The sequence below is a fragment of the Schistocerca nitens genome, chromosome 2 (assembly GCF_023898315.1).
Source record: "Schistocerca nitens isolate TAMUIC-IGC-003100 chromosome 2, iqSchNite1.1, whole genome shotgun sequence".
Taxonomy (NCBI): domain Eukaryota; kingdom Metazoa; phylum Arthropoda; class Insecta; order Orthoptera; family Acrididae; genus Schistocerca; species Schistocerca nitens.
In genome coordinates, this window is record NC_064615.1 from 886,084,024 (window position 1) to 886,106,847 (window position 22,824).

The 22,824-nt window shown below is 39.6% G+C and overlaps 1 protein-coding gene across 1 annotated transcript in view; it reads left to right on the top strand.

The window, feature by feature from the left end:
- The window catches only part of LOC126237192 (sphingomyelin phosphodiesterase-like), a 169,056-nt gene that overhangs the window by 122,147 nt on the left and 24,085 nt on the right, over positions 1-22,824 (top strand). Inside the window, exons 6-8 of the mRNA XM_049947071.1 lie at positions 599-771; positions 4,692-4,886; positions 10,479-10,649. Of these exons, the coding sequence (XP_049803028.1) occupies positions 599-771; positions 4,692-4,886; positions 10,479-10,649 (539 nt within the window). The remainder of the gene's footprint in view (positions 1-598; positions 772-4,691; positions 4,887-10,478; positions 10,650-22,824) is intronic.

A 22,824-nucleotide genomic window follows, 5' to 3' on the forward strand; every position in this document is an offset into this window, starting at 1 on the left:
AAGAGTTACATTTATTTTTAGATGCCAGAAGAAGGCAGCTAGATATATGTTACGACTGGCATCCAGAAAGTCCTGCAGAAACCGCTTTCAGTTTCCTAACATAATTTCAGCACCCAGGGAAAAAAATCTCTTTGTAATTGTTACAGAAGCAATTTATTTTCAGTTTATCTGACTGATTAATATATGAATCTTGCCAGCAGTAGATATTTTGATGAGTTGTATAGGTCAATTAATGTTTGGATTTTAATCCTTAAGAATGTATCTCAGTAATTTGTCTGTTAATGTCACAGTCAGTGAGTGTGCTGTGATCTTCTCCTGAATTCATTCTGTACTTGTATTAGTATTTTACTGCAATTTTTCTCCCTTTGTTAAACAATAAAATTCATTCTTCTACCAGAATAGTGAAAAAGTGGCAAAGACTGCATACCAGTACTATTATGTAAGTAGTTAAAAACTACATGTACTGGTAAAACCTTCCGTGGCTCAATTGCCTTAAAAGTAAGAGTCTTAAGGGATAGTAAATAACAAGATATTATGTGAATTTAACTTGTATACGAAAGTTTTGGCAATGCAAATTCTGAAATTCTTTGTTCCGCAGGACATCAGTTATGTTTACTTTACTGGTGATGTAATTGACCATGGAGTGTGGGAGACAAGTAAAGAAAGGAATAATGAGTCATTCCAGCTTTTTTATCCAACATTGAAACAAGCATTCAATGATGCCCCTGTTTTCCCTGCAGTTGGCAATCATGACGCACATCCTCAGAACCAGTAAGTCCAATTCCCAGTATACTAGAGGGATAGCCAAATTTGCCTGCAGTTTCATAGATAATTTTAAAGGTATAATTACTTTTTCTAATCCTTTGAAATAAGAAAGAACAATATTCTTTGAACTAAATTTATAGTATAGTCACTGCAGACTTTATTAGACCATTCTAAATCAAAAACCTCTTTTCAGAAGCGAAGGAATACGCTGAAGCATTGTGAATGCTTGGGAGCAAACATAAGGATGTTACTACTTGGCATTTTATCATCAGTGAACACATGAATTTTAACAATAAAGTTTATTGTAGTCAAATGCTCCCATAAATTATTTATGACTGAAGTGGTTTCAACTGATAAATGATTTTAAAAGCCCATAGATATAGCTCACACAGGATACGCTGGCTAATGTGCAGTGACCAGTTTTCATCCAAAGCACTGGGTGAGTTCATTCGTTTGTTCAGAAGGGGAGGCCGATAAGTGTTCTCCACCTTCCAGCCAGTCAGCGATGACAGAATCGAGGCTCCATTCGGCGATCTTTCTCACATGATTTTACAGAAGCTATTCGGTATAAAAAAAAATTATTGTTGCTTTACTTACAGCTTTATATGTCAATTTCATGAAGTGACCATAATTTATTTAATGGTCATAATTTTTGTGATTTTTATGTGAAAGTAAAACACTGCCCAAAATTCGGAAAAGTGTGCAATGAAAAATGAATTCACCATGATCTTACATTTGGTCCATATTATATTTTATTTAGCTAACATATTGAATTTTTTCTTAGACTTGGGTAGAGGTACACTGTGTGATCAAATGTATCTGGACACCTGGCTGAAAATGACTTGCAAGGTCATGGTGCCCTCCATTGGTAATGTTGGAATTCAATATGGTGTTGGCCCACGCACTCTTGCAGGCATATGTTCAATCAGGTGCTGGAAGGTTTCTTGGGGAATGGCAGCCCACTCTTCACAGAGTGCTGCACTGAGGAGAGGTATCGATGTTGGTCGGTGAGACCAGGTACGAAGTCGGCATTCCAAAACCCGACGGCAGCGCCACATGGAGACTGTCGTTACTACGAGCCCAATATTTTAATGAACCTCTCTCATTCATACACTATGTGTTCAAAAGTATGTGGACACCTGGCTGAAAATGACTTACAAGTTCGTGGCGCCCTCCATCGGTAATGCTGGAATTCTATATAGTGTTGGCCCATCCTTAGCCTTGGTGACAGCTTCCTCTCTCACAGGCATACGTTCAATCAGATGTGGGAAGTTTTCTTGGGGAATGGCAGCCCATACTTCACAGAGTGCTGCACTGAGGAGAGGTATTGATGACAGTTGGTGAGGCCTGGCATGAAGTCGGCGTTCCAAAACATCCCAAGGATTCAGATCAGGACTCTGTGCAGGCCAGTCCATTACAGGGATATTATTGTTGTGTAACCACTCTGCCACAGGCCGTGCATTATGAACAGGTGTTCAATAGTGTTGAAAGGTGCAATTGCCATCCCCAAATTGTTCTTCAACAGTGGGAAGCAAGAAGGTGCTTAAAACATCAATTTAGGCCTGTGCTGTGATAGCGCTATGCAAAACAATAAGGGGTGTAAGCCCCCTCCATGAAAAACATGACCACACCATAACACCACCACCTCCGAATGTTACTGTTGGCACTACACACGCTGGCAGATGACGTTCACCGGGCATTCACCATACCCACAACCTCCCATCAGATCGCCACATTGTGTACCGTGATTTGTCACTCCACACAACGTTTTCCACTGTTCAGTCGTCCAATGTTTACACTCCTTACACCAAGCGAGGGGTTTTCTGGCATTTACCGGTGTGATCTGTGGCTTTTGAGTAGCCGCTCCACCATGTAATCCAAGTTTTCTCACTTCCCACCTAACTGTGATAGTACTTCCAGTGGATCCTGATGCACTTTGGAATTCCTGTCTGATGGTCTGGATAGATGTCTGCCTATTACACATTTTGACCCTCTTCAATTGTGGCAGTCTCTGTCAGTCAATAGACAAGGTCAGCCTGTACACTTCTGTGCTGTGCATGTCCCTTCACATTTCCACTTCACTATCACATCAGAACAGTGGACCTAGGGATGTTTAGGATTGTGGAAATCTCGAGTACAGAAGTATGACACAAGTGACACCCAATCACCTGACCACGTTTGAAGTCCATGAGTTCTGCAGAGCACCCCATTCTGCTCTCTCACGATGTCTATTGACTACTGAGTACCTGGCAGTAGGTGGCAGCACAATGCACCTAATATGAAAAACGTATGTTTTTGGGGGTGTCCAGATACTTTTGATCACATACTGTATCTATCTGTCACTACTCTTGAGAAGATTGATCTGATGTAGCAACTCTGTAATCATGTCATGTCAGCAATAAAGTCAGAGTGAAATATCCACAACATTCCTCATATTTCATAAGTGGTTTCAGAGATTGAAATGAGATTTTGGCTAATGTAGCACACAAATGTATCTGTGTGTGTGTGTGTGTGTGTGTGAGGTCATTAGTCCCTAGACTTCCATACTACTTAAACTAACAAAACGCACATACACACACACCCATGCCCGAGGCAGGGCCGCAAAGTCGGTGGCATGCCACCTCTAACTACACTGTCACTCTGCACAGCTAGCACACAGAGGGGAGAGTATTTTACCATATCTTTTTTATGTAAAACTTCATATCTAACATGTTATTCCAAAAGTACAGACTTTTTTGGTGAAAGAATGTAAATTTTAAGGGCTATCTATAACTGGTGAAACAAGAAATGCTATGGGTTTTGCAACAACATATGTGAGGACATTACATGTCTTTTTGTACTAAGGATGTGCTTTTTCATAAGCTACTGACTTAACTTTTCCTCAGTTCCTCACATAATAAACCACTGTTCCACAATTCTCTCGCAGTTGTGTCTGCGCAACGTATTAGCACAGCTCTGCTGTGTTTTGGCAAAATAAACAAATTTTGACATGGAAACCGGAGAAATGTGTTGGTTTTACTTAAAATTTGCCACTCATGATGCTTCTCTGAAAGTTACAAATTGTTAACAAGCCAGGCAAAAATAAATCTCTCCATTTTTGGTGGAATTCTTTTTAGATACTAACAAAAGCACGGTCATCATGCGAGTGTGTGCATGGAGGGGTACCACTCAATATTTACAAAAAATGTGAGTGTAGGCTTCAGTTTAGAATGGCACTTCCCCTTCAGCCCTTGGCATTTCCCCTGCAGTGCTCTGAGCAGCCCCCCATCACTGCTGCTCTCCCCATGCTTCCCCAGCAGACTGCGCATCTAGTGGCCAAGGCACTTTGCACACACTATACTTGTTGGCCAATGGCAGCATAAGAACCTGCTGGGAGTCTGGGAGTTTCTTGCTGGAAGACTGCTTCTGATTACTGTACTTGGTAGGAAGCTTTTCATATTTTCCTTGTTATCAATAGACAGCAGCAGCAGCAAGCACATTACATTTGACAATAAAATTTCAACTAGAAGTCTCACATAAATGGTGACTCTTCACACCTTCTGATGCAGGCATCAACCAAAAAGTATCTATGGTCTACTGAAAATGACCTATCAGGTGAACCCAGTTTACAGATTAAATAATTTATGGGAGCATTTAGCTGCAATAAACTTTATTGTTAACATGGGGATGTAATAGTGCAGGACATTCACTCAAGCACAGATCGCATCGTGGGTGTGTGAGCTGTACTTGCGTGAATGTCCATCCTGGACTTTCATTGTTTAACATTAAATAAATATGATTCAGGCTGTATTTTGTTATGATCAAGAAACAGCAATCATGGTAGTTCCATAGACATTATGTCTAAAATTATTGATTAATAGTGAGTAAACTCGTATGACTGATTATTTGTAAATTGCAGACATTTTGTCTGTCTATTTTTAAAACAGGTATGCACCTGATGATGTAACAGATGAAGCTGTGTCCACCAAATGGCTGTATGAAACAATGGCAAACCTGTGGCAGACATGGCTACCAGCTGACATAGTGCCAACTGTTACAAAGGGAGGATATTATACAACCCTTGTGAGGTCAGGTCTTCGGATCATATCTCTCAACAACAATGTGTGCTATAAATATAACTGGTGAGCAAGTTGGATTTTTTACAATTTTGAATTCACCTTTGATTACAATTATCTTAATTTTACACAGTTTTTCACCAAAAAGCAGTTGCTTTTGGGCTGACTCAGTATAAAACTTCATGTTTCATTCTTATAATATAATGAATCAATATGGAAACTTACTTCATATAATAATATGCCTGTTCATAAATTGGCACACGGCAAATTATCCATTCCACCACAAACACCCCTGAAATTGTTATTCTCATTTCCACAACACAGCAAATTTTAGTTACATTACTTCTGTATTCGAGGTGGCTTAAGAAGATCCCTGATAGCTTGCAGCACTGTTTCCAGCTTTCACCTGTGAAGTGCAAATGGCTACAGGCAGAAACAGTTGCTTTCTATGGAGCTGTGACAACACTATAGTGCTGCTATAGAGATGTTCACAAAATAGCATTGTGTTATTGGTTGACACAGGCATGCAAAACTGCCACATCCAGCCCACAGCAACTATCAGGGATCAACTTATGCTGACTCAGCAACAGTCTATTTCTTAAGACAGCATGACAAAAGATGGAGAAAATGCAGGATTCAATTTACACTGCAGTAATTTGTGAGTTTGTACTTCAATGTACTGGTGTGTCAAGAGCATCTGCTCACAGAGCTGTGCACAAACTGAAATTGAAATCATACAAAATGACAGTAGTGCATCAGCTGAGAAATTCAGATACTGTTGCTCAATGTTGTCATTGCAACTGGCTTTTACAGTCTATGCATGTTGGGGAAGTTGGTCCTGAGATGCTTCTTTTTTTTCTGATGAAGCATGGCTGCATTTGTCAGGCTATGTAAATTGTCAGAACAATCGACATTGGAGCTCCAAAAATCCTCATGAATTACATCAACAACCTCTGCATGAAGTGAAAACAGCAATGTGGTATGAAATTAGTGCAACAAAAATTTTTGGACCAATCTTTTTCCACAAAACAATATTTTATTACAGGTATGTGAACAATATACTGCATCCTATTTTTACAAGAACTAACACCTAATGAAAAGATGTGCAGTTATGTCATGCAGGACAATGCAAGACCACACATTGCCAACGCTTCTATGACAGCAATAAGAAGTGTTTTTGATGATAAAATAGTTGACTGGCCTCGTCATTCTCCAGATTTAAATCCATGTGATTTTTATCTTTGGGGAATGTTAAAAGACAATGATGTATGCAACCAATCCTCACACACTCAGAGTTGAAAGACAGGGTTGGTTTGGCTAGTCGTTTCCCAGGTTGTGGTGGCCAAAATTTGTCAAGTGTTTACTAATATGTTCAGGAGATGCCAGGCTGCTCTTAACACACAGAGGAACACTATTTTGAGCAGCTGCTGTAAATAAAAGTAAGCTTAAGCTAATCAGATGGCAATGTTGTTTATGCTTAACTCAGGGGAAGCACACATGCAGCCAACTACCACCAGAAAAGTGTCCGAGAGATGGGCACAGCAGTGGCAGCAGCCGGTGGCCATGCTGCATGACTCATGGACCACCCATCCCCATCTTCCCCTCCCTTCCCCCCCTGGGTATCTTTTGTGAGACACCCTGTATTTTGAACATGCTACCATGCCAACTAATTTTCAGACACCAGCCAGACGCTGTAAATATTCTCATCTGCTCTAATTCAACTGTTGCACTAATTTCTACAAAATGCATAATCTGAATTACACCAGAAAGGCTATGGTGTCATGACAGAAAGGCTATGGTGTACTATTCTGTGTACTTACTATATTCTACGTGTATGTAAAATGTGTCTTACAAATATTAAATAAAATAATGAGGTCAGTATTTGCTCAAGAGGTATGAGAACCCACACAAGACTTCAATAGAATATCTCTTTGCTTTTTTCATGATTTACAAATGGGTTTTCTTGTACATATCCCTTCTGATCAAAAGTATCTGGATGCCTATTAGTAGACATTAATATGAGGCATGTCCAACTTTCAAATTTTTGATGGCTTCAACTTTGCCAGGAATACTTTTAATGAGGGGTCTAAATGTCTGTGGAGGGATGGCAGTCCACTCTTCCTCAAGAGCCAAAACCAGAGAAGGGAGTGACATTGGGCATTGGGGTCTGGAGTGAAGTCAGTATTCTAACTCATCTGAAGGTCTTCTATTGGATTCAGGTTGAGGCACTGGGCAAGCCAGTCCATTTCAGAAATGTTATTGTCCACAGGCCATTGCCTCAGAAGCTGCTTTGTGATAGATGTAGTGTCATGCTGATATAAAAAATTATTGTCTCCAAAGGGTTACTCTACTCTATATAGTACACAGTCTGCGAAATGTGTTCATATCCTTTCGTGTTTAGTGTTTTATTACATGCAATAAGTGCACCGTAAGTGTGTTAAACTTCTCCATACCATGTCACAACCAGCTCTGTACTTCACTGTTGGCACTACACTTGATGACAGATAACTTTCTTAAGGAAGTCGCCAAACTCAAACCATTTTATCGGACTGCCATGGGGTATCACTCCAAATCACTTGTTTCCAATTGTACACCATCCAATGGCATCTCTCTTTACACCACTTCAAGCATCACTTCACTCTGTCTACAGAAATGTACAGCTTATGAGGAGCTGCTCAAACATTGTACCCCATTCTTTTTAACTCCCTAAGCACAGTCATTATATTAGCTGGACTGCTGGCAGCACTTTACTCACAAGTGATTCCCCCACAGATTTCATGCAGTCGTTTACAACTACCCTCTGCAATGCTTGATGCTCCCTGTCTATTAGTAGATTAGGTCTGCCTGGTTTTCCTTTAGCTGTGGCTGTTCCTTCATTTTTCCTCTTCACAATCACATCACCAACAGTACTTGGGCAGCTTTAGAAGAGTTGAAATGTCCCTGATGGATTTTTTACTCATGTGATGTCCAATGACTAGTCCACATTCGAAGCCACTGAGCTCTCGTGATTGGGCCATTCTGCTGTTACTGCTGCTCTACTGATAACTCAACATGCCCTAACTCTTTTTATACTGTAGGGTCCACCTCTCATGACATTTAGTGGCCAGTTACATAGGAGTATCTTGTTATTTTTGATTAGATAGTGTATGTGTCAAAGCCAAGTGCCCTTGGCTAATGTAGTAGTTCAGTGCAATGATTTGAAAAAGAATGTCATTCTTAAGCCATTAATGGAAACAATAAATGATGGATGCTAGCATTTCTGAGGCAAGAGATATATTATGTTTACACCACACGCTATGAAATATGGAGTAAACTTCTTCACGGCATACCATATAAATAGCAGTAACTACAACACAAAAAATCTCCAAATGAAATATAATTTTGCTGTTCAATCTATTATTATCAGATTTACAAAATATTTATATCACTTAATATTATTTTTTCATACAGATGTGTTATTTTGGTACAAAAAATACCAAAGTTACATTTTTTAAAATGCTATTGATAACTGTGTTCTTTCTGAATGTCGTACAAGTGATTTTCAGCAGTATAAGCAAGATAGGGCATTTAGAAGCAAACAACCTCTATCATAAATTATTTGGTTGACACATTAAAGTAAACATAATTCTTACAGATTCTGAAATTAATCTCTGCATATTACACTGATACAAATAAACTTTTAACTATGGCACTGAAAATGATAGAGGTGGGAAAGAACAAAAACAAAGTTTTGAGAAAAATAGATGTTTGTGAAAATCATATTTGTGGAAAAGCCAACAGTCCCATATGTTTGACCTGTTTTTTAACCAAGTCCCAATGTCCTGCATTTCCCATGAGAAATAATTTATCCACTTTCATGTTGCAAATTTTTAAATAACATTTAGGATTATTATTATTATTAATATTAATTCACAAAATGTTTATGTATACACTGATGGCAATAGTGTCTTTCTGAAAGCTGTAAAGTTTGTAATTAATCTTAAATTAGAATCAGAAAATAAATAACAGATATTAAATGCACCGTACACACACAATTATGACCTATGAAAATACTTCATGTTCCTCATTAACGTCATTAGCACTGAAAATATTTAGTGGCTTGAGCTTCAAGTAAAACTGTCAATTCACTTCAGGCATGAAATCTAGTAATTATGTTAAGTCTTAGAGTTTCAAGATTGATATTTGCCTTCCATGTACATATTTGGCCACTCGGTTTTTCAGGGTATCAACAAACTGTGGGGAAATGACAAATAGTGGTCTCACTCAGCATGACTTTGAGAACATGGTGGCCTCCCAAGACTCATAAGAAGACTATGTTACTGTAAACAACAGTTTCTGGCAACCAGTTGAAAATTTCATCATTGTAGAATTTATGAAATGTACATTTTTTCAATGTATGTCTACTTTTGGTTTGATAGTAAGGTCAGTAATGCTCATAAATGTACTGAAATCCTCAGCGTCCATTTTAGAGACTATAAAAGGTTTAGCTAGGCTAGCTTTCTGAATCACTTGACACCATCAATCAGGTGAAAAGAACTGAAACACATTTCTCTTTATTTTTCAAATTTGGCCGAATTTATTATCACATAGCAGAAAAGTGTTTTGTGCTTTGAGCCCATATGTAAGTGAAATACAGAGAAGTTGGTGAGACAGCTTTTCATGAAATTTCATATCTTCATTGTGGGCCTACAGCACAGATAAAGCTGGTTCAGTGTAAGATCAACAGATGCCAGGAGCGTGCTCAAGTGCTACCACAGCTTCAAAATCAATGGCAGTTTGCTTTAGGGCCTTGTGGTTCTCAGTGATCACATATGAGTGTGACCTATTCTTTACACTGTATAGCTGTTGCCAGTCAATGTGTTTAGTGTTACGCACAGCCTTATCTTACATGTTGCTCTATAAAGTACTATGTTCCATAAAATTGTGTTTGTTCTTGCTGTAACAGACTGAAATGTCAATGAGTCACAAGAACCCACATAAACAGTTGCAGGAATATGTGGGGATAAAAAAAGGAATGATGAGATAGGCCTAACCACTAAGAAAGAAAGTGACAGGTTTTGGATTCTGGGAAAATTGAATCAGTGTACAAATGAGGTTGTTTACAAAAACTTGTGTAGGTCATTCTAGAATACTGATTGTGTTGGACCCACACCAAATAAAACTAACAAAAATTTTGAATGGATACAAAGAATGACAACATATATGGCCAGCGGTTTTCTTTGACTCACAGGGGTGTGCTACAGAAATGTTGATGTCCTGTCAACTACCTTCATAAGCCTACTTACAATGTTTGAAGAATGAGTATTGAGTGAGGAACCTAGTAATAAACATATCACTCCAGCAAGACCTATGGAGACAAGATTAGACTAATTACAGTATGTACAAGAGTAGTTGAGCAGTTGTTCTTCAAAAACTCCATATACAATTGGAAGAAGAAGAAACCCTAACATGTGGCACAGTGGGATGTACCCTCTGCCATGAACTTCACAATGGTTTGCAGAGTATGGGTGTTGATGGAGACACAGGAGTGGCACTCTGTATGTGTGTGTGTGTGTGTGTGTGTGTGTGTGTGTGTGTGTGAGAGAGAGAGAGAGAGAGAGAGATATCTATATTCATGTTTCTGAAATTCAGTACAACAGTAAATTTATTGTTTCATAGGTGGATTCATTACAAACCTGCAGATCCCTATGGGCAGCTCAAGTGGTTAGCAGAAACATTACTTGCAGCTGAAGCAGCGGGAGAAAAAGTACACATTCTTGGCCACATACCATCAGGAGATAGTAACTGCTATTCAACATGGTCAAGAGAATACAACAGAATAGTTGATCGGTATGTCACTGTAAAAGCATTATGAAATATGTAACGGGTCATTGTTCATATTGATCTACAGTATTATCTTCTCTGTTTCTGTGGACACAATAAATAATCACAAAATTATGTCCTTTCAACAACTTGGTCATTAGGTCCTGTAAAAGTCATGACGACTCACAATAGACAGTATCAGGCGGTCTGGCTGGTCAGCAGATAAAGAACATTTCTACGTAAGGGAGAAATGAAAGGATTGGAAGCTGTTTTATTGTGGTTATATTTAGGTATATGAAGGGCAGAACCTTCAATCTTCCAAATTTTTCAACTTGTGCAATGTTAAAGTTAAACTGTGCTGTGTTGTCAGGTAGTGGATATAATGGGGTTTTGGGAACTAATATCTGGGGATATGTACACAAAACAGTAAAGATGATAACCACAGAATATAGTTAGTCATCCTAACATCTCCATAGTGAATATTTTTCACATATTTGCAGGTATTGGTTCTCGAACAGAAAGTTAATTTGTTAACATGTCAGTATAACAAGTTGTCTGATATCATACAGGCAAGGAACATGGTGGGAGGAAAGTGTCCTGTGCATATGCACAGTGTGAGAATAAAAGTTCTACTGGCAGAGATCACCCATCTAATTGTCAGTGTTGTAAGTGAGCCAATGTTTGTAGGTTAAGCTGTAGCATCGACCCCAGCTGACATTCCCCATGCTGTTGAGATTTCTCCTGTGGCATGTATATTATGGTTGCCAATAAAATGTTTACAAACCACTTGATAGTTCAATTGGAATGTGTTTTAAAATTTGTCATCTGTCATGGAAATGTTGGAAAACCTCTTGAAAATAGACATAAATTATCCTGCAAAGGCTTATTTACAAAATTTCAAGAACCTATATTAAGTGAAGACTCTGGAGATATACTTCAGTCTCCTTTGCAATGCTCCTGGAAGGACCATGAATACAAAGTTATAGTAATTGCAGCACACACACAGACATTTAAACAATCATTCTTCCCGTACTTCATAAGTAATTGGAAAGGGAAGAAACCCTACCATGTAGTAGGGGAAAGTTGTTTATCTTTGACCACTTTTCATATTTATAATTATAAATGATACATAAATACTTTAAACAATATTTTTATTATGTTATTTGAAAGTACATACCTTATCTCATAATATAATAACATTTTAATTTTTTTGTCTTAAACAGTTTCACAGAAGTATTACTTTTAGTAGACGTGTGCAGTTGGTCAAAGGTACAATGGTAAGGTTGCACCCTTGACCTCCCCTTCTCCTATTGTATCTTTGACCATGCAAAGAAAACAGAACACTGGTATGAAAACTTTCTTTGCATTATACTTTTTCATTGAACAAGACGGAAAAAATTACACATACGTAACTTGTCCTCATTTTTGTGTTGGCCTTTGAATGAAAAATTTGACTTGTCCCTGACGTCATGATTGCACGTGTGAAATTTCTAACATTTCCTTCTTTGAACACCACACTGATGTCATCCACAAGTAGTATTGTGAAAATGTTGATATGCTTCCTATACTGTCTCACAAATTTCACTTCAGATCTCTCTTTTCCAACTACTTTTAACACTTGAGCTGCAAAATGTTTAACTTCAGACACATTGACACAAACATAATTGTGTTCTTTAATGTTTTCGTGGCTCAAGGTTGGGTTAGTTAGACATACTTCATCTTGGTCATCTAAATCATTTAATTCCTCTTCCTAGCCCATTGATGACTCGGCATCACATAGGTCACTTGCATTCATGGCTTCGTAATCAGTAATCAATATTAATACATCTCATAGCTCTTCACTTTGGTGGCAGTAGGCCTACATATAGGTCTCTTGTTTCTGTGAAGTGACTTTCTTCTTTACTTTCTCAATGTATTCCTTTTTATGGGTGTTGGTTACTGTTCTAATTTTTCTCTCCTCCAACTTTTGCTTCTTTCTTTTCTTGGGTCAGCTCTTGGGAAATGATGAATCTTGTCTGGAGTGACAGGCTGGTTCTTGTAGTCTGTAGATGACTGTGCTTCAAGAAGTGCTTCTTCTGAGTTTTTGTGAGTTGGACTACCCAAGTCTGCATTATCATTTGATCTGTCAGTGATGCTTGAGACAGCCAACTCATCATTGCCAAACAAAATTCATTCAGGAGAACCAATCCCAAAACACAAAATCCATTGATAATGTTTCTGGGCAAAATGCTTTTAAGCTATTCCTACAAGGGCTATAATCTGATAAAGTGTCAAAGATTTTCCTGTATTCCCAGGTGTTAACACCCAGCCATTTATGTCAGTGTTGAAGTAAGTTTTGCATGGTCCAAATCCTTTCTCATTGAGAGGCTGTAACTTATGGCTTGTATGAGGGTGAAAAGTCATCATGAAAATCCCGACTCTTTCACTAATGTTATTGCTGGGATGCTAATATGGCTTTCATAATTGTCCATCAGTAAAACCACAGGGTTTTCTAAACTGGGCTTGGCATGTCAGATGAAATGCTTAAAAAAATTTGTTGGACTATTGTCACATTCATGCCTCTTTCCCATGATGTGCACAGTCTCACAATTGAAGCCTAAGGCTCAAGCAAGGCTGGTTGCAACAGTTCATTGGAGCACCTCTTATGAAAATCTTTTAACCACTATAATCCATCTTTCTCTTTGATTTTCCAGGATAGAGGAACATTTTTATTGGTGGCCACAGCATACTGTAATGCCAACTGCTTTACAATCATCAGGCTCAAACCATGGTCTTCTTGACAGCTTCTTTTATACAGGGTGAGTCACCTAACATTACCACTGGATATATTTCGTGAACCACATCAAATACTGACGAATCGATTCCACAGATCGAACGTGAGGAGAGGGGCTAGTGTAATTGGTTAATACAAATCATAAAAAAATGCACGGAAGTATGTTTTTTAACACAAACCTACATTTTTAAATGGAACCCCATTAGTTTTGTTAGCACATCTGAACATGTAAACAAATATGTAATCAGTGCCGTTTGTTGCATTGTAAAATGTTAATTACATCTGGAGATATTGTAACCTAAAGTTGAAGCTTGAGTACCACTCCTCCGCTGTTTGATCGTGTGTATCGGAGAGCACCAAATTACGTAGGGATCCAAAGGGAACGATGATGGACCTTAGGTACAGAAGAGACTGGAACAGCACATTACGTCCTCATGCTAACACCTTTTTATTGGTCTTTTTCACTGACGCACATGTACATTACCATGACCTCTTGCATACAGTTGGCGGTAGATGTTTTGCAATGTGCGGCACGTTGGATGCTCTCTGTCCGGGTACTGTTCTGCATACACCCTGCAGGCTTCAGCTGCATTTCGTCGACACTCGCCATAGATGAGTATCATCTCCGCCTTTTCAGAGTTTGAATACACCATGGTCACAGTTCCTACAACACTACACTATCACAGACGTCTGGTAACACGGTGTACTACAGTTGGTCTGCGTGCGGAGATGAATGCAGAATAACAATAGCAGCAAGTGCTACATGCGGACACTGCGACAGCTAGACCAAACCACAACAGTGCTCTACAGCCACACTCGTAAACACGGTCGTCATCGTAAACATGTCCCTGCAGATGCTGCTCGCCGACCGTGGCCCGTGTTTGTTACAACACGCAACTGAATGTCGGAGGTTTCAAGCGTCAACTTTAGGTTACAATATCTCCAGATGTAATTAACATTTTACAATGCAACACATGGCACTGATTACGTATTTGTTTATATGTTCAGATGTGCTAACAAAACTAACGTGGTTCCATTTAAAAAAACGTATGTTTGTGTTAAAAAACATACTTCCGTGCATTTTTGTATGGTTTGTATATTAAACAATTACACTAGCCCCTCTCCTCACGTTCAGTCTGTGGAATTGGTTAGTCAGTATTTGATGTGGTTTACAAAATATATCCAGCGGTAACGTTAGGTGACTCACCCTGTATATTTAACCATCCTCCTTGAAAATTTTCAGCACAGCCAAGTTAGGTGAATATATAAACTTTCCCTCTCCAGATGCTCTGGATTAAGTAAAAAATCAGTGTAGATTTTTTGCTGCCTTTCCTATAGCCATAACTCCCAACTTTACAGCATTCACTGTTTTCTCCATATATCTTTCGATATTTTTTTCTGGTTACTCCTGCTTGGCTGGGTGGCAAGTCGCCCAACGTGGCGTTGACTGAAATAAGACTTGGACTTGGCGGCCGAACTTCCCCGGATGGGGCCTCCCAGCCAACAATGCCATACGCTCATTTCATTTCACTACTGCCTTACTTCTTGGCACTCTGTAGTTTTAAAAAAATCTTGTTATTGCCTGAATATAAATTGGTGCTGTACCTTTGACCTGTCAAACGTACATGAAATGAGTCATCAAACGTACAACATGCTTTACAGTAAGGTTTTCACTTAGGACCACATGTCTGTGTTAGGTTATGTTAAAAGTTAAAACTTTTTTACACATATTACTCACTATTAACTCTTTTATACATCAATAATTATTAATTTAATATTTAAACAAATTTAAATGATAAAATAACGTCCTGAAGTATATGTATAATACATAATTTCTGGCTGCAAATGGATAACTTCTTATTTTACCAATATATTTTCAAACAGCTCCACAAAAACATGTGCGTACACTGCCTCTATGGCAAAACTGTGAACAAAAGCATGTAGTTCATCTCTTCACATAGGAGGTCTGCTCGAAAAAATTCCAGGCCTTTGTCCACAAAAATTTTCTGCACCTACCTTTTACTTATTGTGCATGGTCTCCTTCAAAATACTCTCCTCCACAATTGATACACTGTTCAAGATGAAGTTTCCACTTCTGGGAGCGGTCTTGGTATGCCTCTTGCTGGATCGCTTGAAGCACCATCTGCAAATGTTCTTTTATCTCATATATTGTTGCAAAAATGGGGTTTTCAACTTTTTCTTATTTCCAAAGTCCACAGGGGTAAGGTCTGGACAGTACAGAGGATGAGGCAGCTCAGTGATTTCCTTTTAGGTGCAATAGTCACACACCAACCTGGATGAATGTGTGGGTGAATTATGTTGCAAGAGCCATCAAATGTCTCACCACATTTCAGGCCATTTCCTTCTCACATTTTCTCACAGGTGTCACAACACATCCTGATAGTACCATCAATTAACAGTTTGTCCTTGTGGCCTGAATTCATGATAAACTAATCCTTCAAAGTCAAAGAAAACTGTCAGTGTGGCTTCGACATTTGACCTGATCTGACGAGCTTCTTTTGGTCTTGGAGAACCTTTCCCAACACATTGTGATGATTGAACTTTGGTCTCAGCACCATAATCATAGACCCATGACTCATCACCAGTTATGATTCTCTTAAGGAATATCTTGTTCTCATTTGTGTGATCCAAAAGCTCTTCACAGATTGGGAAGTGAAGGTCTGCCTGGTCTTGACTCACGAGCTTGTGGCAACACAGGGTATTCCAAGATGCTGTGTCAGGATTTCCTGACATGATCCAATTGAAATGTTACAGTCTTCTGCAGTCTCTCAGACAGTCAGCCTTCTATTGGCATGCACAATTATATTGAGATTCCTGACGTGAGCGTCATCGATAGATGTCAAAGGGCGTCCTGAACGAGTGCCATCTTTAACTTCTGTGCAGCCATTTAAAAAAAAAAAATGAACTATTTGTAACACCAAGAATGGCTTAAGCACTAATACAATAGGGTTACTGCATCATTTGGTGTTTGTCTGTATAGGTTTTCTTGAGTTTCACACAAAATTTAATGCAGACATGTTGCTCCTCTAACTCTGCCATCTCAAAATTCTTAAACTGTGTGACACAACATTCTACTCAATACACCACCGAACAATAACTAACAGACATACAACAATGAAACTTGCAGCATTTACAGATTAAGCACAGGTGTTTGTAGCGATGCCAGTCGCATTTCACTCCAACACATCAATGGTATGAAATTATGAATGTCCTGGAATTTTTTGAACAGACCTCTTACAGATGCCTCCAAAAGCCTCAGTAGCCAAAGGTACATTCTGGTCAAATGTACATAATCTTTCCCTATGATGCTAAATACTCTGTTATATACTTCACACTAGTTTGCAGAATATTTACACAGATGAAACTGTTGTTCTGGCTCATAAGTAAATATCATTCTTCCACTATTTTCCATAATTTTGTAGATAACAGGATCCAAGCCCTGAAGTGGTTCTGTGTTAGGTGTTCTGCTGCAGCAGACTTTGTACTTCTGGCTTCTGAAACTAAACTATGTGTTGATGAGAATATATCTATTTAGATGTTTTCATTAATCTGTCTCTTCATTGTTCATTGTGTTTTTGAGAGTGGTTATAACACAGAATCATAACCACAGTTCCTTAAGTGAAGGAGAGCTTGCTTCTAACAGATACACTGGAGATTAAGTAGTCCCAACTGACTCATTTTTTCATCTGTTAAGCTACAGTAACTTTTATGGCATCAGTCTACTCCTTCAGTACACAGATTGCTTATTTTGGAGAGACTATATGAGCCTTAAAGCCTTAACTTTCTAAATTTTGGTACTATTTTCATACTTTTTCAAAGGATTTGTATTTTTAATTGTGGTCAGTTTTATTCATTCTTTGCTGCAGATATTTTATACTTAACACATTCTTGTTGGAAATGCAGTACCAGTGGGAATGCATACATAATAAATGGTGCATGGAGATGGGTAGACAAATCCTTGCTTTATTTTCTAGACAGATTTCATCATGTCTACACAGGCCAGAGGTTCAATACATACTTAACTGTCAAAGATATTATTGTTCACTCTACTGCATAGGGCAGTGATGTTTATTTTGTCAGTCAGAGTCAACGCATAGGTGCTATGTTGCCACAGAACCCCCACATCCCATGAGGAGTGCAGGAGAAGGGTAAGTGTAGCGAGGAGGTGAGGTGTCATTGTTGATCTGTTGTGGAGCAATGGCCACAGTGATGCTGAAGTCCTTGTAGCTTGTGTGGTGGGCAGGAGGCTGGAGGGGATGTCCGTAGCAGAAGTAGTCAGTACTAGTGTGCTGTCATCAGTAGCAGCCTCGGTGGTGGGCATTGAGGGTGGAGTGGCCAATGGTATAGTTTTATTGTCAGCTGCAGCTGGGACAGCCATATCATTAACTGGGGCAGTTTTGATGAAAGAGCCCTTGGTAGCAAGTTGGGATGTCAACTCCGCCATGTCCACATCAGCCAGAGTTGTGGTGATTGCGAAGTCATGTTGGTCCTGGATCTCTTGTCTTCATACTGTGTGAAGATGACAAGGTTTCCATCAGCAAGCATCACAGATATATCCTCAGGGAGAAAGTCAGAGAGGTTGAGCTGCAGTGTGAAAGGGGTAGAAAATGGTTGGTTGGGTGTTGGGCTAGGTAGTGGTTGCGGAGACCGTTCTGTGATGATCCAAGCCAGCTTTAATCTATTAACAGGCACTGTCAATCATTTGCCCCTGATTGTGACGTTGAATGTGTTCGTGCCAAGAGTAATTACTTTATGAGGGCTGGTATATGGCAGGTGCAGGGCAGGTCTCACAGCATCAGCATGAAGCATCATACGCAAGCAAGTGGACAGGTATTTATGGATGAAGACCCACAGTGTTGCACAGGGTGATGGGCAGGGTATATGCAGGTTCTGTATGTGGGGTCTGACGTGGATGGTGAGATCTGGCAGATCAGATAATGATCGGTGGGGGATGTAGCCTGTACAGCAAAATTGGCAGGAAGAGATAATGTCTCACCACACAGGATCTTGGCTAAAGATGCATCAAGGTCTTCCTTATGGACACCGAGCAATACTCAGGGAAGGGCTTCTGTCCATGATTAAGGATGGCACATTAACATTGCTTTTAATATGTGATGCTATCTTTCAACAAGATTGATCAACTGTGGATGATTTGCGGTGGTATGGAAATGGAGACAGCCGCAAAGTTGACACAGTTCATTGAAGAGAGAGGACAAAAACAGTCTGTCCTGGTCAGTGGTGAGTGACACAGGGCAGCCAAAATGTGTGATCCAATTGTTGATGGAACCTTTGGCAACAGTCTTGGTGGATATATCAGCAGTGGGTGTGGCCTTGGCCCACCACTAACACCATCAATCTGTGATATAATGTAAAGCTGTCCATCCAAGATAGGAAAAAATAAGCCTATTATGTCCATGTGTGCATTTGTTGGAACCTCACCTTGAGGATTGGGAATTTGCCAAGGGGGGGGGGGGGGGGGGGGACTGAGTATGGTGGCCTGTTTTGCTCTGTTGGCAGGATGCATTCTCTGGTCCATGTGATGCAATCTTTCGACAGGAGAGGCCACACAAAACATTCTGTCACTAAATGTACAGAGCGCCATACCTCTGGATGTGTGAGATTGTGGACGAGATCAAAGATTTGTTTGCAAAAAAGTTTAGTGACAACGGTCAGCCCCAGTCACAGGACACATCACACCAAACTGATTTGGTAAAGCCAGGGAAGGTATGTTGCTCCAGTCTGAGGCCTGTGTCTGGGTTATGAAGGTGGTCATGTAAGTCTTGATCTGAGTCTTTCACCATGGCAATCCAGTTGTAATTGGGCAGGACAGTGGAAGATGCAATGTACAACATATAGTCCATGACAATATTGTCAGTGCCTTTGACATAGCACACATTTATCATGAACTGTGAAATAAAACAGAGGTATTGAAAATGCCTGGGAGAGATGGGCTGTGTTAACACATTGGCCAGGGGATAGTGATCCATGTAAATAGTAAGAGGTCTGTCCACTATCGCCTCTCAGAAGTAGTGGATGGTCACATAGATGGGAAGTAGCTGATGGTCAAAGGTTGACCACTTACACTGAATGTCTGAAAGTTTATGAGAGAAAAACCACAGAGGCTGGGGAACCCCAGTTATCTCCTGTTGTAACATGGCACCGATAGTGAGATCACTCATGTCCGCTGTTATAGTCAGGTAGGCATCAGGAGACAGGTGAGCTAGTGTAGTCATTTGCAGTAAGTCACCCTAGATTTTATCAAAGGAGGACTGGATAGGATGTGTCCACTCGAGGTGGAGTTTCCCGCAGTATTCTTCCGTTGCAGGACTTTAGTCAGAGGAAGGAAAGTCTGGAATGTGTCTCTTGTAGAAATTTATGATACCTAAAAGTCTGTGTAACTCTTGGTAGGTGGAGGGAGGTGGCAAAAGTCATATCTCATCGGTCTTCTCTGGAGCCGACAGATGCCTGAGGTATCTGTGTGGTGGCTTGCCATAACTGACATTTGTTTTACATGGTGGAAGACAAGTGTCACACAGGCTTACCATAACTGACATTTGTCTTTGTTAATGATGACCCCACAGACAGGACTTGTTGTGGGTGAACCTCGTACTCTTCTGCTGATGGTAAGTATATGAGGACATTGTCTACGTAGGTACACTGAACAAAACTTTGTCAATAAAACAATGCCATGTTTCAAATAACTTCCAGGAATTCAGCCAGGTAACACTTTCAGCGACCACCGATATTTCGGTGGGAGAACACCCCGCCATTTTCAAGGCAAACTGCAATGGACAGGCGGCGTACATGCAAATTTAATACCTCGGTTCTCCGACAGAGGCAGGAAAGATAACACACACACACACACACTGAACACTAGTGCCACCAAAGATGACCAAAGTCAGAGCTATCGATAGTGAGACTAGGAATTCGCAGGTGAGGCAGCATTGACTCTGTTCCTCTGTTTTTTGACAAGGGAGAGAGCCGGATTCCAAACAGAGTTTAAACAGAAACCTCTATCCCTGTTAACGAGGTTGCTCGCTAATTTAATCTTAACTGCCTCCCTAATGACACCGTCCCAATAGCTGGACGTGCATGCCAATATCTCGGTGTTATTATATAACATGGGGTGACCAGTATCCAAGCAATGTTCGGCAATAGCAGATCTATTTGGCTGCTGTAATCGTGTGTGCCGTTTATGCTCAGTACATCTGTCCTCCACGGTCCTGATAGTTTGACCAATATATGCCATGCCGCAGCTACAAGGAATATGATATACACCCGCCTTACGCAGTCCAAGATCATCCTTAATGGAACTCAAAAGTGCTCTAATTTTAGATGGAGATCGGAAAACACATTTCACATCGTATTTCCATAAAATACGACTGATCTTATTGGACATGTTTCCTACGTAAGGCAAAAAGGCAGTAGACTTAGGTGTTGACTCAGAATTATCATCAATCACCCGATGTACAGTTGGTCGATAGCACAACGCACGTTCAATCTGTCTATCACTATAACCATTTTGACGAAATGTAACTTCAAGATGGGACAGCTCAGCTGGCAAAGTCTCAGTGTCAGAAACGACATGTGCCCTGTGTACCAAGGTACGAAGTACCCCTTCATGCTGAGCCGAATGGTGACAACTATTAGCTTGTAAGTACAAGTCGGTGTGAGTATGTTTCCTGTAGACTGCATGTCCCAATGATCCATCATCCTTCCTCCTAACCAACACGTCGAGAAAGGGAAGGCAACCATCCTCTTCCACCTCCATCATAAAACGAATGTTCGGGTGGATCGAGTTCAGATGTTCTAGAAAGACATTCAAATTCTCCCTACCGTGAGGCCAAACAATGAAGGTATCATCAACGTATCTAAAGAAACAGGCGGGTTTTAAAGGCGCCGACTCCGATGCACGTTCCTCGAAGTCTTCCATAAATAAATTTGCAATCACAGGAGACAACGGACTACCCATCGCAACTCCATCTGTCTGCTCGTAATACTGGTCATTAAATAATTAACTGGTCATTAAATAATAAATAATTAAATAAAAAGTAAGTGGATGTCAACACATGCCTAATGGCACACATTTCACAGTTCATGTAGAAATTAATAATAGCCAGAGAAATCATGATGGCTTAAAAAGAAACATGTACATTACCATTATTAGCACGACAATTGTGATGGTGTAATCAGATTTTCAATATCTTTATTAGTTTACAGTTTAATATCTGACTGTAAATTATAGAAGTAACACCCAGGAACGAGTTTCCAAAATCTAAACCATTCATCCGATTTTGTCAATCAACATGTCTTTAGAAAGCTATTAGTGTAAACCTCAATTGGTATGAATTACAGGCATTTAACTTGAATAGTACATGAGTTATTGGAGGTCAAAGTGGACGATTACTATTGATCACGTCAGGCCATAAGTACTCAACAATTACACGAAAAAATGGTAGCAGCATGCTTATAAGTATATTTATTCATCTATGTCTTTGTTTATATCCAATATACACTATTCATGAAGAAATTGGTCAAATATTTACTGTGTTTTAGAAAGCACAGAGACATTAGGCTACTGGCCTATTTTTGCTCCTATTCCTTTGATATATGTTTATTAAATTTGTTTATATATTTAATAATGTGTGTTAGAGCATGTTTATGGTTCAGCTGTAGGAATATTTATTTAATTTCAAGTTATTTAAATGTAAATCCAATATTTTGTATGTGTTTCAATATGTTTGTGAGTGTGTGTTGGCTTGGAGACATGGTGGGAGCACTCTAGCCAGCCACAGTGCTCGTTACCATGGTAGGCGACTACTGAAGTCAATGGAGAGACTGTAGGGAAGTGGGGGAGGAGCATCGGGTGGTGCAGAACACGGGGGAGTTCTGGAAGGGAAGGCGCAACGGAGGGTCGCATGAAGTACTTGGAGAGTGTTCAGCAGTTTGTGCTTGGTTGCGGGAGATAGAAATATTTCGTAGTGCCGACTTGTGCACTTGTGAGATTTCTGTGACTTCTGCAGTGAAGACTCAGTATGCATTTAGAAGTGAATATCTCATGAGTCATGTTGTTGTTCATAACTAATTATGTGAAGTAGGAATCTATTGTTTCCCTGTTATTCAACTTGTATTTTATTTAATTGCTGGACCATCGACACCAATAAGTGATTTGCAGAAACAAACAGCATTCTTAAAGTACTTCTGCTATTGTACTCATCATTCAAAGTTGTTAAAATAGGGCCTGCAGATTTTATTTAATTGCAATCTTTCATTCATAAATTTCTATGTTACATTCAAAATTCCCAATTGTCAAGTGATAGGAATCTTCGACCATTTGATTCATGTGTGTATTTATATTGTATACTGTAGACAGTAGTATTTGGCATGTAATGCAGCAACAATGTATCC